The sequence below is a fragment of the Cucurbita pepo genome, chromosome 7 (genome assembly GCF_057944985.1).
Source record: "Cucurbita pepo subsp. pepo isolate OVF chromosome 7, ASM5794498v1, whole genome shotgun sequence".
NCBI classification, from domain to species: domain Eukaryota; kingdom Viridiplantae; phylum Streptophyta; class Magnoliopsida; order Cucurbitales; family Cucurbitaceae; genus Cucurbita; species Cucurbita pepo.
The window spans coordinates 3,398,526-3,410,833 of NC_141804.1; the positions used below are offsets into that span (position 1 = coordinate 3,398,526).

Genomic DNA, 12,308 nt, shown 5'->3' on the forward strand with positions numbered 1-12,308 from the left:
AACTTCGATCAGGACTATAAAAATACAAATGCTTCAAAATTGATCTCAACGAAATTTTAGAACAATAACTCGTGACAGGATTTCTGGTGGCAAACTAGCAAAGACTATTGCAATGATGACTTCTCGAACCTAACAATGTATTGTTTTGGGGTTTACGTGGTTCTATCGACGAGTCGAAGAACATGTCAGACCGAACTGAGACTCGATCAAATTGACCTATCGACCTCGATAAAAATCGAATCAATCCATTCATATTGGTATAGAAAGAGAGAATGTTAAATAATTATGAGGAGAAAAGTAGTGAAGAAAAAAATAATTGAAAGAGGCCTAAGAGGCTCAAACAAACCCCTGAGGTAAAAGCTGAAAAAGGTTCATAAATAATAATAATCACAATTATTTGGAAAGTGAAAGGACCCAAACAAATTATATTATATTATATTATATTATATATAAAGAAAGCCGAACGTCTCTCTTTCTCCAATATTTAGCGTTTGTAACCAATATTAGTAGGTTAGGTCGTCTACGTCCTAGTTTAAACATACATGAGAGATGTGAATGGATTTGGGCTATGGTAGCTCAATATACCGAGGACTTTTCCAGTTCGGGTTCAAATCGACCCACACGTTTGTCTTCCTGACTCGATTTCCCTCTAGTTTCCTCTTCGTTTTTTTCATTTCGCTTCTGTTTGTCCTCCAAACTCCTCCGACAATGGCCAACACATCTTCTCCGATCACCACTTACTCCACGAAACCTTTCCTTGTTGAGCATGACCGTAGAAACTCTAATTGAACCCACGACACTACCAATCTTTTCCGTCGATGTGGCAGAATTTCGTGAAGGAGAACGATAGCACGATAGTAATTGATATCTTTATTCATTAGAACATTGGACCAAACTTCGATGTGGCAAAATTTCGTTTTTTAGACTTAATCTATGCAATCGATGTAGTCACTATACATCGTTCCAAGTTACCTCAAGATTAATGTTCGTTTACTATTCTAATAAATTTCTACCTCAATAGTAGTTTTAAAAATTTATGAAATATCATATCATAAATAGTTTGACAACTTACGAAAGAATATGAATATTTTTTAAACTAACAGTAAATTTTATGGGTAACTTTTATAATTTAGCCAATATTATATTTACGGATACAAAATGAAAATAATGGGCAAAATTGGATTCAATTGTCAACTGCTCCCATGGTAAATAGAATTGACTACGGATTTGAGCCATAGCACACAGTTTCATAAAACGGTACAATTTTTCCGATTTAAATAAAGCAGGTTTTACATGAAAAAGATTTGGCTCAGCATGTTCTATTCGAAACGGGTAGGAAAAGAACCCAACTCGGTATTATTAAAAAAATAGAGAAATCAGAACCCCGAGATAATACGATACGGATCAACCCCTCATTTATTATCATGAAAATTTGAGAGAGATTCATACCTTCGTCTCACATTGATTCATCAAAATTTGAGAGAGGTTCATACCTTCCTCCTCTCACATGCTACACACAATTTATGATTCATATCAATAGGCGAAATGAAAACTTAAGAGATCTCAACAGTCCAGCCATTCTTATCCTCGATGGTTCCAGTTTGAATCCCAACAAGAGTTGAGTATAGTTCTTGACATGTTGTCCCAGCACCTGTTTGGTACTCAATCCTGCAGAATTTACATTACAAATTCGTCAAAACTTGCCAATAATCTAGACGGAGGAATGGCAGGGTAATTAGCAGTTAGTTAGTTTACCTTTTATCCATACAAGTGATGCACCCAACAGGAGCCACACCGACAGCAGTTCCCGTGCAGAAAACTTCACGAGCGTCGAACAGTTCATCCATGTCGATAGCCCGTTCCTCAACCTGAATATGATTGTTGTTGCCATTATGTATAAAGGATAAGTATATGGCAGCTGGAAAATCAAACTGTTTTGATAATCACCTCGTAACCGCGATTACGGGCTATATCGATGACGCTTTTCCGGGTTACTCCTGGAAGAATCGTTCCACTTGTAGCAGGAGTCGATATAACATTTCCCTATAGGAATGGAAAATCTTTGCATTACAATCATCATTTATCACACGAGTTTGTCTCTACTTTTTCTAATCAAAGCTCATAAAGCTATCAAACGCTTCGTGTCGATTAAGAATAAAGATACCTTGACAAGAAAAATGTTGCAAGAAGAAACTTCCTCCAGAGTTCTCTTATTCACTGAATCAAGATATAAGACATCAGAAAAGCCTCTACTTTTGGCTCTGGTGATAGCTTTTAAAGCCTACAGAGAAGACAACATCATAAAGTTATGCCATTTTCCACCAGAAAATTGAGTTAAAACTGAGCTCAGCAGCAAAGATTATTCACTTACTGGAGCATAATTTGAGATGGTTTTCACACCTCCAGTTCCACCACGAGATGCACGAACGAACTCGGTCTCGACGTATAGGTTCAAGGCTCCTGAATCTTCCTGTTTTCGAAACCAGGAATGTGCAGATGGATAAATCATGCCCTTTTGATGTAAAGAGAAATTAGCTTCATTGAAAGAATTCCCACCTTGAAATAGTTGCGAACAGGGGAAGCATAAACAAGAAAAGTATATTCAGGCGCCGGAGCCAAGCCGAGAACGGGACCAGTCCCGACGAGCAAAGGCCTCAAGTATAATGATCCTTTCCCAGACGGAGGGACCTGCAAGTGAAATCAATCATGAGGATGAAAAACAAACCAAAGTCAACAGTTTGCATCACAGCTCAAAAGAGAGAACAACCCAACGCCGGTTAGCAATGGCAGTTTGCTTCACAGCATCAACAAATTGTTCGACGGAGGGCGACGGCATACACATTCGTTCGGCACCGGTCCTCATACGAAGAGCATTTTGGTGCGGACGAAAGAGAAGAAGGCCTCCATCTTCTTTCCTATATGCTTTCAGACCTTCAAACAATCCCTGTTCAAATCATCAAAACCATGCCTTAAAACTCTGTCTGGCATTTCGTCAAACAGGTTGTATGCATAATCAATCATATACATGGAAAATGCCTAAACAATGAATCTCAGCTATCCAATCCTCAAAACTAAACAAAATTTACAGTTTCAGAACCAAACCAAATCAAAACAAGGATCAGAAACTGGAAGTTGAAGATACCTGGCCATAATTTAGAACCCCAGCAGCAGGGCTTAACTCAATGTTCCCATAACGACTCAGCTGACCTCGTTCGAAATTCTCATCTTCAGAGCATTTCATAACATACATGTAATCTGTTGGCAACAGCCCAAATCCAAGGCTATCCCAATCAATATCACGGCCCTCATCATCGCTGAAATCAAACCAAACCCAAATTGAGAGTCAATTTCTCAGTCTTTGAACAACTAATAAGACTCCGGCAAGAATAGGTGGAATTAGAAGTACCTGAACGGCGATGACCGGCAAGGCTCCGGCATGGAAGATACAGCCCTAGACGCATCGCCATGGCAGCCGCCTCCAAGCTGCAACAATCAAAAGATTCAAAACCACTTGGGTTTAATATAAATCAAAGATTTTCCCCAAATCAAAGCTCTAATTCCTCGTAATTTAATCCAAATTTGTGGAGGATTATCCTCCGTTTTTTATTCCTAAACATAACATATAGTCCCCTTCACTTAGTCATTAATCATGGCAATAAAATCTTCAAATATAGAATAATCGAAAGTACAGTCAAAAGTGACTCAAAAGTGACTCAAGTATGAAACAAGTAGTGTACTTTGTTCGAGCACTCCAAAGAAAAGTCAAACCTCAATTAAAACAAGACAAGAATTGTTGAGAATTATTAGAATAAAACAAATTCTGACACAAATTTGCCATGCAAACAAGTTCAAACAATTAAAAGAAAGTGGTGTCCATTTAAATTGTTGTCTTATTGCAAAGAGTGACTAATGTTAACCTACGATGACAACTCTTTTAACTTTTTCGATGATGACAAGTTTACTGAAACTACAACCTCGTACACTCCAAATTGTCGGTCCTAGTTCAAATTATATTGAAAAATAAAAATTATATTATTTGAAAAAAAAATCGTTCTATAACCTCACCCTGCCCGACAGACATTTCTTAAGATGATCAAAAATGCATTCTTTTTCTCAGACTCGTAAAAAAGATACAATCAAGATCTAGATCACGGACCCATGTGGATGATTCGTTCACGAAAACTCTCGACACAAAAAGAAGAGAGAAGATCATGACGAGATCGATGATACGTACACATAAACATTTCAAGAAAGAATTGTCAAACCTTTGAGAAAGATGAAGAAAGGCAAGAACGAGGCCAACAAGATGAGGAGAGTAACGAGCGGGGGAAGAGAGCTCTGTGGATCATCATGGTTGATCGATGAAAAGGGTTTCAATGGAGAGTATGCGTTGGGAGATGAGGAAAGAGAGTATTTAAAGGCATTATTCAAACCACACTTGCTTCTAAATCCCTAAAATCCAACATAATTTTTGTCAAATTTGAAATTTTTGGATTTTTGGATTTATGCTTTTATGTGGTCGGATACACTGTATTTATATATATTCACTGTATTTATATATATTCATTGATCTCCTGCAAACTCGACATGGTTATTTAGAAATATCGAACATCGATCTATGTACTCTGTCACGTCCCTCTGCATATCGAGCGACAATTTAGTTTCTCTATCACACATTGCTAGCTGGGCTCGTATATCTTTGCGCAACGTCACTGAGGTTTGTCCCAATTCCCTCCTTCTGACGCTTCTTGAGTCCATAAGGGTGTTCCCTCATGGTTTGCGTCAATGACTCATCGCTAGCAAACCATTAGCTTATCTCTCCACACCACTTGTGGTGTACTCATTATTAGGTCTTTCTGATGTCACTACCAGCTATAGGGTCAAGATGTCGAACTTTACCTCTCGTGATGGTCTTACAAACTCTTGATCGTACCGTGAGTCTAGTTAAGGTACCATAATTCTTGACTTTGTTTTTTAATATTCATAATCACAAATTCATGAAAGATTCATACACGTGATCATGTGTTGGGTTCCTGGGCCGCCTATGCCTAAATCTTGATTCTATGTACCCATGTGATCCCTCACCCTTCCAAGGTGGATTTCTTGAGTGTGGATCATATTCGAGAGCCCAAGTCCATTTCCATATAATACATGTTCATAACTTTTTGAATTTGAGACACTTCCCTACTCGGACCAATCTAGATCACATGGTCAGTACAAAATCGTATGACTACCAATTTAGATAGTATAATCATAATTGGCACCTTATCAATTAAGGTGAGGGTCGTGAGCTCATGGCATATCGAAAGATAAGGAGGTACAAAGTGGTTTTTGGCATAGGTAGGCTAGGTTCAGTTCTTTCCATGGAGTGATACATTACAAGTCCTTAAGAATCCCAACAGTGTACAATCATACATTATAAATCAATTCCATAGTTATCTGGACTACGAGCAATCGAGTCAGGTTTACTATTAGGGGCTGACTGGGAGCCCCTAATTGTCCTCGTTGCATGCATGAGCTAATCATCATCAAGTTATAGTTCAACCTACTTTAAACGTATAACTGTGGATCCCTTACAGCTCATTACAAGTTCACTAAAAGGAAACTAACTGTCAAACTCTTTAATAATCCCAACATTGTACAATCATACATCATAAGTCAATTCTATAGTTATCAGGACCCTTGACGATCCAGGCAAGTTTACAATTAGGGTCATTTGGCGAACTCTTAATCGCTCTCATACAACCGCATAAAAATCAAATACATAAATAGTAGAGACATAACACAGTAACCATAACATAAATACCTAGTCAATGTTTCAATTTTATTCGAAATGTGCATCATATTGTTCATATTGTTAGCGTACTCTTAGATACATCAAATCAACTCATTCCATACTCAAATTTTGATAATATGTTTCTATGACATGTTTTCAATTCAATTTCAAGTAAAAAGTACGATAACCTTTTACGTTCTTTTTCAAATATAAAATCAACTCAAATTTCTATCGTATCAAAATCTGATTGTTGACCATTACCGTTAGATAGTACGGTCGCTCACGTCGCTGCTGCCTTGATAACATCAGTACTGACACACGCCGGCGTCATCCCTTTTTACTTCTTTTTGGAGAATTTTTTTCTCTCTCACGGGCACCATTTTATGGCCTCTGTCTTGGGTGTTCCACTGCTCAAATCAAAATACTTTCTTAATCAAACTTGTAGACCTACATCAAGAACACAATGAAATAAATTTCATAAATTTTCATAAAGAAATGAGGAAGATATAGTGAATCAAAGTTGGGTAAAAACTCAAAAACCAGCCTCTTCAACGCTTCGGACCCGAAAATCAAAGTTGGGTAACAGTGTACAGCGGTCACAGGCGCTTTCTTTTTTCATATTACAGGCAAAAATGAAAAATGGATGTATTATGAAAATTATTACACAAAATTCTTGGTTAGTTTACATGTTTCAAAAGAAATCTGGGCTGGACCTTCCTTAGCAAGATCACTGTGGTGCGTAGGTCTGATCCACTATATACATGGAAACGCCCAGCCCACAATTCTTCTGTTGACGGACCAAATATTGTAATCATTGTCACTTGTTTTGTTAGGTTAGGATTAGGATGTAAGAGCATAACCTACCGCTAACACATATCGTTCTCTTTGGATTGCTCCTCAAGATTTTTAAAATACGTGAGTTAGAGAGAAGTTTCCACACCCTTATAAAAAATGTTTCGTTCCCTTCTCCAACCGACGTGGAATCTTACAATCCACCCCTTTACGGGGCCCAGCGTCCTTACTGGCACATCACCTCGTGTCCACCTTCCTTTGGGGTTCAACGTCTTTACTGGCACACTGTCTGGTGTCCACCCTCCTTTGGGGCTCAGCGTCCTAGCTAACACATCGTCTGGTGTCCACCCTCTTAGGGGCTCAACATCCTTGCTGGCACACCGCTTGGTGTGCACCCACCTTTGGGGCTCAGCGTCCTCACTAGCACACTATCCAGTGTCCACCCTCCTTTGGGGCTCAAGGTTCTTACTAGCACACTGCCCAATATCTTATTCTGACACTATTTGTAACCGTCCAAGCCCACCGTTAACAGATATTATCTTCTTTAGGTTTTCCCTTTCGAGCTTCCCCTCGAAGATTTTTAAATCTGTTTGCTAGGGAAAGATTTTCACACCCTTTTAAAGAATGTTTAGTTCCCCTCTCTAACTAACGTTGGATCTCACATAAGATGTTCTTGCTCTTATTTATAGTGAAGTTTGATTGCTCTCATACAAATTTGCTAAGGAGATGTTTTCACACCTTTGTAAAGAAAAATAACTCATATAACTTTCCGGTCTAAGGGTTTAGGGATTCTATGGACTCACAAACTTGGAGTCAATCACTTATAAGGGCACTCATCTGTGTTGTACCTGTGATTAGTTTTCTGCACAATGTTAATAGAGAGCATATGGAAATGGAAGATAATACCAAATTCTCAAACATCGGAGAAAATCATATTCAAGAAACCACCGAACATGTTGAAATCCATCAATCCTTTTATATCTAAAAACAAGATAGATAGTGAAGTGATTCAACTCAACTATGAATGCATTCGTTAAAATTAGTTTTTTATTATTAGCTTGAAGTATAACACGTGAAGAATTAAGATTCTCCACAATAGTATGATATTGTCCACTTTAAGCATAAGCTTTCATGGATTTACTTTGGGTTTACCCAAAAGGTCTTATGTTAATGGAGATAATATTTCTTACTTATAAACAGATGATCTTTCTCTTCTCCCTTCCAACAATCCACCCCTCGAATAAAGTACACCATAGAGCCCTCGGAGGTCTATGGAGCCCTTAAACGAAATACACCCTTTGTTCGACTCTTGAGTCACTTCTGACTACACCTTCGAGGCTCACAACTTCTTTATTTGACATGTGAGGATTCCATTGACATGGCTCTGATACCATGTAAAGAATCACAACCCTCCACAGTGGTATGATACTGTCCCATTTGAGCATAAGCTCTTATGACTTTGTTTTTCTTTTTTTTTTACCCAAAAGGTCACATGCCAATAGAAATAGTATTCCTTATAAACTATGATCTTACGCTTAATTAGCCAACTGGGTCTCCCTCCCAATAACCCTCACCCCTATATACTTTCAAATTTTGTATAAAAAACTAAAATAACCCTTTTCATAATATTCACAAACCAAAGGGGAACGAACAGATAAAGTGAATAAAACATTTAAAACTCAAAGAATTAAGAAAAAACCAATGTGAAGCAGAAAATGAAATGGTAAGACTAAAGGGTGGATATTATCACTTGACATGCATTTAGGAATATTCACCAACTGAGAGGCAGAATATTATGAGTAAACACAATAAAATAAATACCCTATCATCAACTATTACCCCTTTCCTTTCTTTTTCCTGTTTTATAATCACTAGGGACTAAAAAGAGTTAGCATACCATATAGGATAAGCAGCTAAAACCAAGCTCTGACTTCGAAGCAATGTGAGCTGAATTCCTGTCATGGACCCAAACGGTAATGGGCATCGCCCATGTAATGCCCATCGAAGTAAAAAGTAGCAGCAGCAGCAGCAGTGTTGGGATGGTAAAACCCCTCCATACCCATCAACTGTACATCCTCAGACGGCTTCCAATGCCTTTTCCTCTGGTTTATGAACCAATTATTTATCTGTTTCTGATCCAACCCAGTTGATTCCGCTAGCGCCAACTTCTCTGCCTCCTGCCGCCCCCCACACGCACAAATTAACAGTGTTTTTCAGGTTTTGGTTCTTTGAGGCATTTTCACAAACAGGTTGTGTGCAAGAACAAAAAGAAGCAGAGTGACTTACCGATGGGTATGGCCATTTGCTGTGCACTTCCCACCATCTCAGCAGCTCCTGCCTTGCGTCTTTTGGGAGCTTTCCCTTCTTCTTCTTCTTCGAAAGCTCTTGCTTTAGAGTGCTCAGATACCCACTGTACTTCTTTAGTAAGTGATTCTTTAGCTCTCGCTCGTCTGCTCGTGGGTCGATCTGTTCCGTTGCATCTCTTCCACCGTCCCCGCCCTTCTCCAGCTCCTCCGATGATGATCCCATTCCGTCGCGATTTTCTGTCGCTGCATCTTTAAAATCATCGGCAAATTTAATGATTAAAATAGCTTTCTTTAAATATTTATAAAGAAATTACATCTGTAAAACAAAACAAAACATAATGTGATGTGAAGCCACTAATTATTTTGTCTCATAACATTTAATCCCCAATTAAGACTATAATTAAGCATTAAATCCATCTTAATTAAACCAATTTTTAATCATAAGGGTAAAAAAAAAAAATCCATTCCCATAGACAAAATTGGTAACGAATTAAGTTGAGCAGATGTTGTATTTTTTAGGTTTTTATTCTCGAACTCTCCTCAATATTTTTAAAAACGTGTCAGTTAGGATGAGATTTTCGCACCAATTTTCATCTGCAACAAGTGATGTAGGATCTCACAATCCACACCCTTAGGGACCAGCATCCGACTCGTACTTGTTACCTTTCCAACCGACTTAGGATTTCACAATCCACACCCTTAGGAGTCAGCGTCCCACTAACACTCGTTACTTTTTCCAACCGACTTGGGATCTCACAATCCAAACCCTTAGCGGCCAGCGTCCTACTGGCACTTGTTACCCTTTCCAACTTACTTAGGATCTCACAATCCATACCCTTAAGGGCCAGTGTCCCACGGGCACTCGTTACCCTTTCCAACTTACTTAGGATCTCACAATCCACACCCTTAGGGGGCCCACGTCCCGCTGACACTCGTTACCCTCTCCAACCAACTACAGATCTCACAATCCACACTCTTAGGGCCCAATGTTCTTGCTAACACTCGTTACTCTCTCCAACCAACTAAGGATCTCACAATCCACATCTTTAGGGTCCAGGGTTCTCACTGGCACACGTTACTCTCTCCAACCAACTAAAGATCTCACAATCCACACTCTTAGGGCCCAACGTCCTTGCTAACACTTGTTACTCTCTCCAACCGGCTAAGGATCTCACAATCCACATCTTTAGGGTTCAGGGTTCTCACTAACACTCGTTACTCTCTCCAACCAACTAAATATCTCACAATCCACACCCTTAGGGCCCAGCATCTTCGCTAACACTCCTTGTTCTCTCCAACCGACACACCCTTAGGGTCCAGCATCTTCGCTAACACTCCTTGCTCTCTCCAACCGACACACCCTTAGGGCCCAGCATCTGCGCTAACACTCCTTGCTCTCTCCAACCGACACACCCTTAGGGCCCAGCATCTTCGCTAACACTCCTTGTTCTCTCCAACCGACACGGGATCTCACAAAATCAAATGGGTTCCATGGTAAAATCCAAAAGAAAACAAAAAACAAAAAAAAATTGTGGATGGAGAAGAAGAAGAAGAAGTACCAGAAGCTAAGATTTGGAAGGAGCCATTACAGAGAGTATTGAGCTGAGATTCAACTCTCTCCATGAAATCAGCAGCTTCTTGAATAGGCTTTGTCAGCTCCTCTCTATACTTCACCAACATCCTATAGTAACCTTCCTGTTTCCAATTCAAAGATTCCAAATAATTAATCTTCAATATATCCTTCTTCATAAACTTCAAATAACAACTAATCCATTCACCATGAACTGATCAAGTTCTGGATCACTACAACCCCCACTCGCCGCCATTGAACACCGCCGCCGCTCCTCAAACTCCTCCCCTACCGACCCAAGCTCCGCCGCCACCGCCGCCGGAGCTCCCACCTGAAAAAAAAAAAAAAAAAAAAAAAAAAAACCTCCCTTTAATTAGCTCATCTCATAATCTCAAAATTTTAGAGTGACCCAAGTCAACCTTTTTGCAATCCAAGAAAGCTTGGAGGAGATTAGAGAATTGAGAGTGGGAGATGATTTTGGCCTTCATGATATCAATATCCTTACTACTCCCACCGCTACTTATTTGAAAATCATGAACTTGTTGGTGTTGTTGTTGATGATGATGATAATGAAAATTAGGGTTGTACTGATCTTCCATTAAAACAACAAAAATAACTGAGTAACAGAAGAGAGAGAAAGGAAAATGAAATTATTACAAAACCTTAAAGTGGGGGAATAATTAAACAGTGAAGTAATGGGAAAAAGCTAGCAGTCAATTTCCAAAGAACAGAGCCAAAAAGATTGTTTTTTTTTTTTAATTTTTGAAATGGGTTTTTGATTTTAAAAGATGGGTTTTTATCAAAATTTAGTTTTGAAGGGAACTGAACTGAAACGAGCTGATTTCGGAAATTTCTAGGTTGTTTTTTTTGCCTACTATGGGGTAGCTAGAGAGAGACATGGACGACGGCGAGGCGACGGCGACGGCGACGTCTCCGGCGACTTAGGTGCTGGACAAGACGTTTTCTTTTTTTCCTTTGAATAATATATAAAAAGTGTGATGATGTTGAAAGATTGGACACCTCTTAATGTATGTGTATGGATGGATGGATGTATGTAGATGCATGCATGCATGCCTCCTCTCTATAATTGCTAACCAAAATGGATTTTTTTTTAAGATTATTACATTAAAATTCACTAATATTGGAGAGAAATTTCATGACGTGAAATACGAAAATCAGTGAGAGAACGACAAAAGCATAGATAGCTTTCTGGGTCCCTACTAATGTCGGGGTATGGTGTGAAGCACTCTACTTGAAGTGTACGGTTGCTAGTCCAAAACTCAAAAGAATCGATAGGGTCAGCACCTATTGGTACAAAAATACTTTATACGGTATACTGCAAAACTAATTATTAGATTCTTTCCCTGGTAAATCAATCAATCTTTGAGTAAAATTTATGATAACGATTGGCCAACCAAGATTATGTTCGTAAAACATGCCCTAAAAGATTTGGATAACGTTTTGGTAATATGGTTCTTTATGCAAATTGAATGGATATGGTTTGGGTTTTATATGGACTTTATCTCATCATCTTTCTATCTTTTATTCTTCTCATCCCTTGGTATTGCTAAGAAGAAAAGGTACAAATTTGAAGGGTAAACAGTGAAAAGAAAAGGGCAAATTGATGGAAGGGGGAGGAAAAGGCTGAATTTCTTAAATGAGGGCTGCACCTAATGTTGAAAGGGACCGAAGAAACACAAAACACGGACTCCTAAGGACACGACGGTTAAGAAATACTTAGAATATTTGATAGTTACTATCTATTTCAACCATACGTAACTTTTCTTTTAGTGATTTAGTCATTTAAATTTCACTGTTGAGATGTCACAACCTAACAATGGTTGTGCCCATAAGTAAGTCATCG

The 12,308-nt window shown here is 38.8% G+C and overlaps 2 protein-coding genes across 6 annotated transcripts; both read right to left on the minus strand.

Annotated features, from left to right (window-relative positions):
• Positions 1-1,390: 1,390 nt before the first annotated feature.
• Positions 1,391-4,410, minus strand: LOC111798920 (branched-chain amino acid aminotransferase 1, mitochondrial). Its single transcript, XM_023682270.2, has 10 exons — positions 4,266-4,410; positions 3,407-3,483; positions 3,143-3,314; positions 2,768-2,944; positions 2,557-2,688; positions 2,372-2,470; positions 2,165-2,281; positions 1,948-2,043; positions 1,756-1,868; positions 1,391-1,668 (listed from the first exon to the last, which is right to left on the minus strand). The coding sequence occupies exons 1-10, from the start codon at positions 4,350-4,352 to the stop codon at positions 1,554-1,556; spliced, it is 1,185 nt and encodes a 394-aa protein (XP_023538038.2). The 5' UTR covers positions 4,353-4,410; the 3' UTR covers positions 1,391-1,553.
• A 1,384-nt stretch (positions 4,411-5,794) lies between these two features.
• Positions 5,795-11,431, minus strand: LOC111798143 (homeobox protein knotted-1-like 2). Of its 5 annotated transcripts, none has more exons than XR_002815659.2 (6): positions 10,864-11,031; positions 10,653-10,775; positions 10,434-10,569; positions 8,855-9,123; positions 8,466-8,745; positions 5,795-6,183 (listed from the first exon to the last, which is right to left on the minus strand). XR_002815659.2 is itself a non-coding variant. In XM_087125736.1 (6 exons), the coding sequence occupies exons 2-6, from the start codon at positions 10,930-10,932 to the stop codon at positions 8,527-8,529; spliced, it is 816 nt and encodes a 271-aa protein (XP_086981862.1). In that variant the 5' UTR covers positions 10,933-11,031; positions 11,342-11,431; the 3' UTR covers positions 8,273-8,526. The 5 variants fall into 5 exon arrangements, 3 of the variants coding, with proteins under 3 accessions (XP_086981862.1, XP_023536897.2, XP_023536898.2); XR_002815660.2 differs by having other exon boundaries at positions 5,795-6,223; XM_087125736.1 differs by lacking the exon at positions 5,795-6,183 and adding an exon at positions 11,342-11,431 and having other exon boundaries at positions 8,273-8,745.
• Between the last annotated feature and the right edge of the window lie 877 nt (positions 11,432-12,308).

Coding starts and splice junctions, on each gene's coding strand:
- LOC111798143 (XM_023681129.2), bottom strand. CDS start 11,043: ATGGAAGATCAGTACAACCCTAATTTTCATTATCATCATCATCAACAA. Junction 10,776..10,863: donor CTTTCTTGGATTGCAAAAAG/GTTGACTTGGGT, acceptor TTTTTTTTTCAG/GTGGGAGCTCCGGCGGCGGT. Junction 8,746..8,854: donor GCAAATGGCCATACCCATCG/GTAAGTCACTCT, acceptor GGGGGGCGGCAG/GAGGCAGAGAAGTTGGCGCT.
- LOC111798920 (XM_023682270.2), bottom strand. CDS start 4,352: ATGATGATCCACAGAGCTCTCTTCCCCCGCTCGTTACTCTCCTCATCT. Junction 3,484..4,265: donor TTTCTTCATCTTTCTCAAAG/GTTTGACAATTC, acceptor TGATTGTTGCAG/CTTGGAGGCGGCTGCCATGG. Junction 2,471..2,556: donor CTGTTCGCAACTATTTCAAG/GTGGGAATTCTT, acceptor TTTCGAAAACAG/GAAGATTCAGGAGCCTTGAA.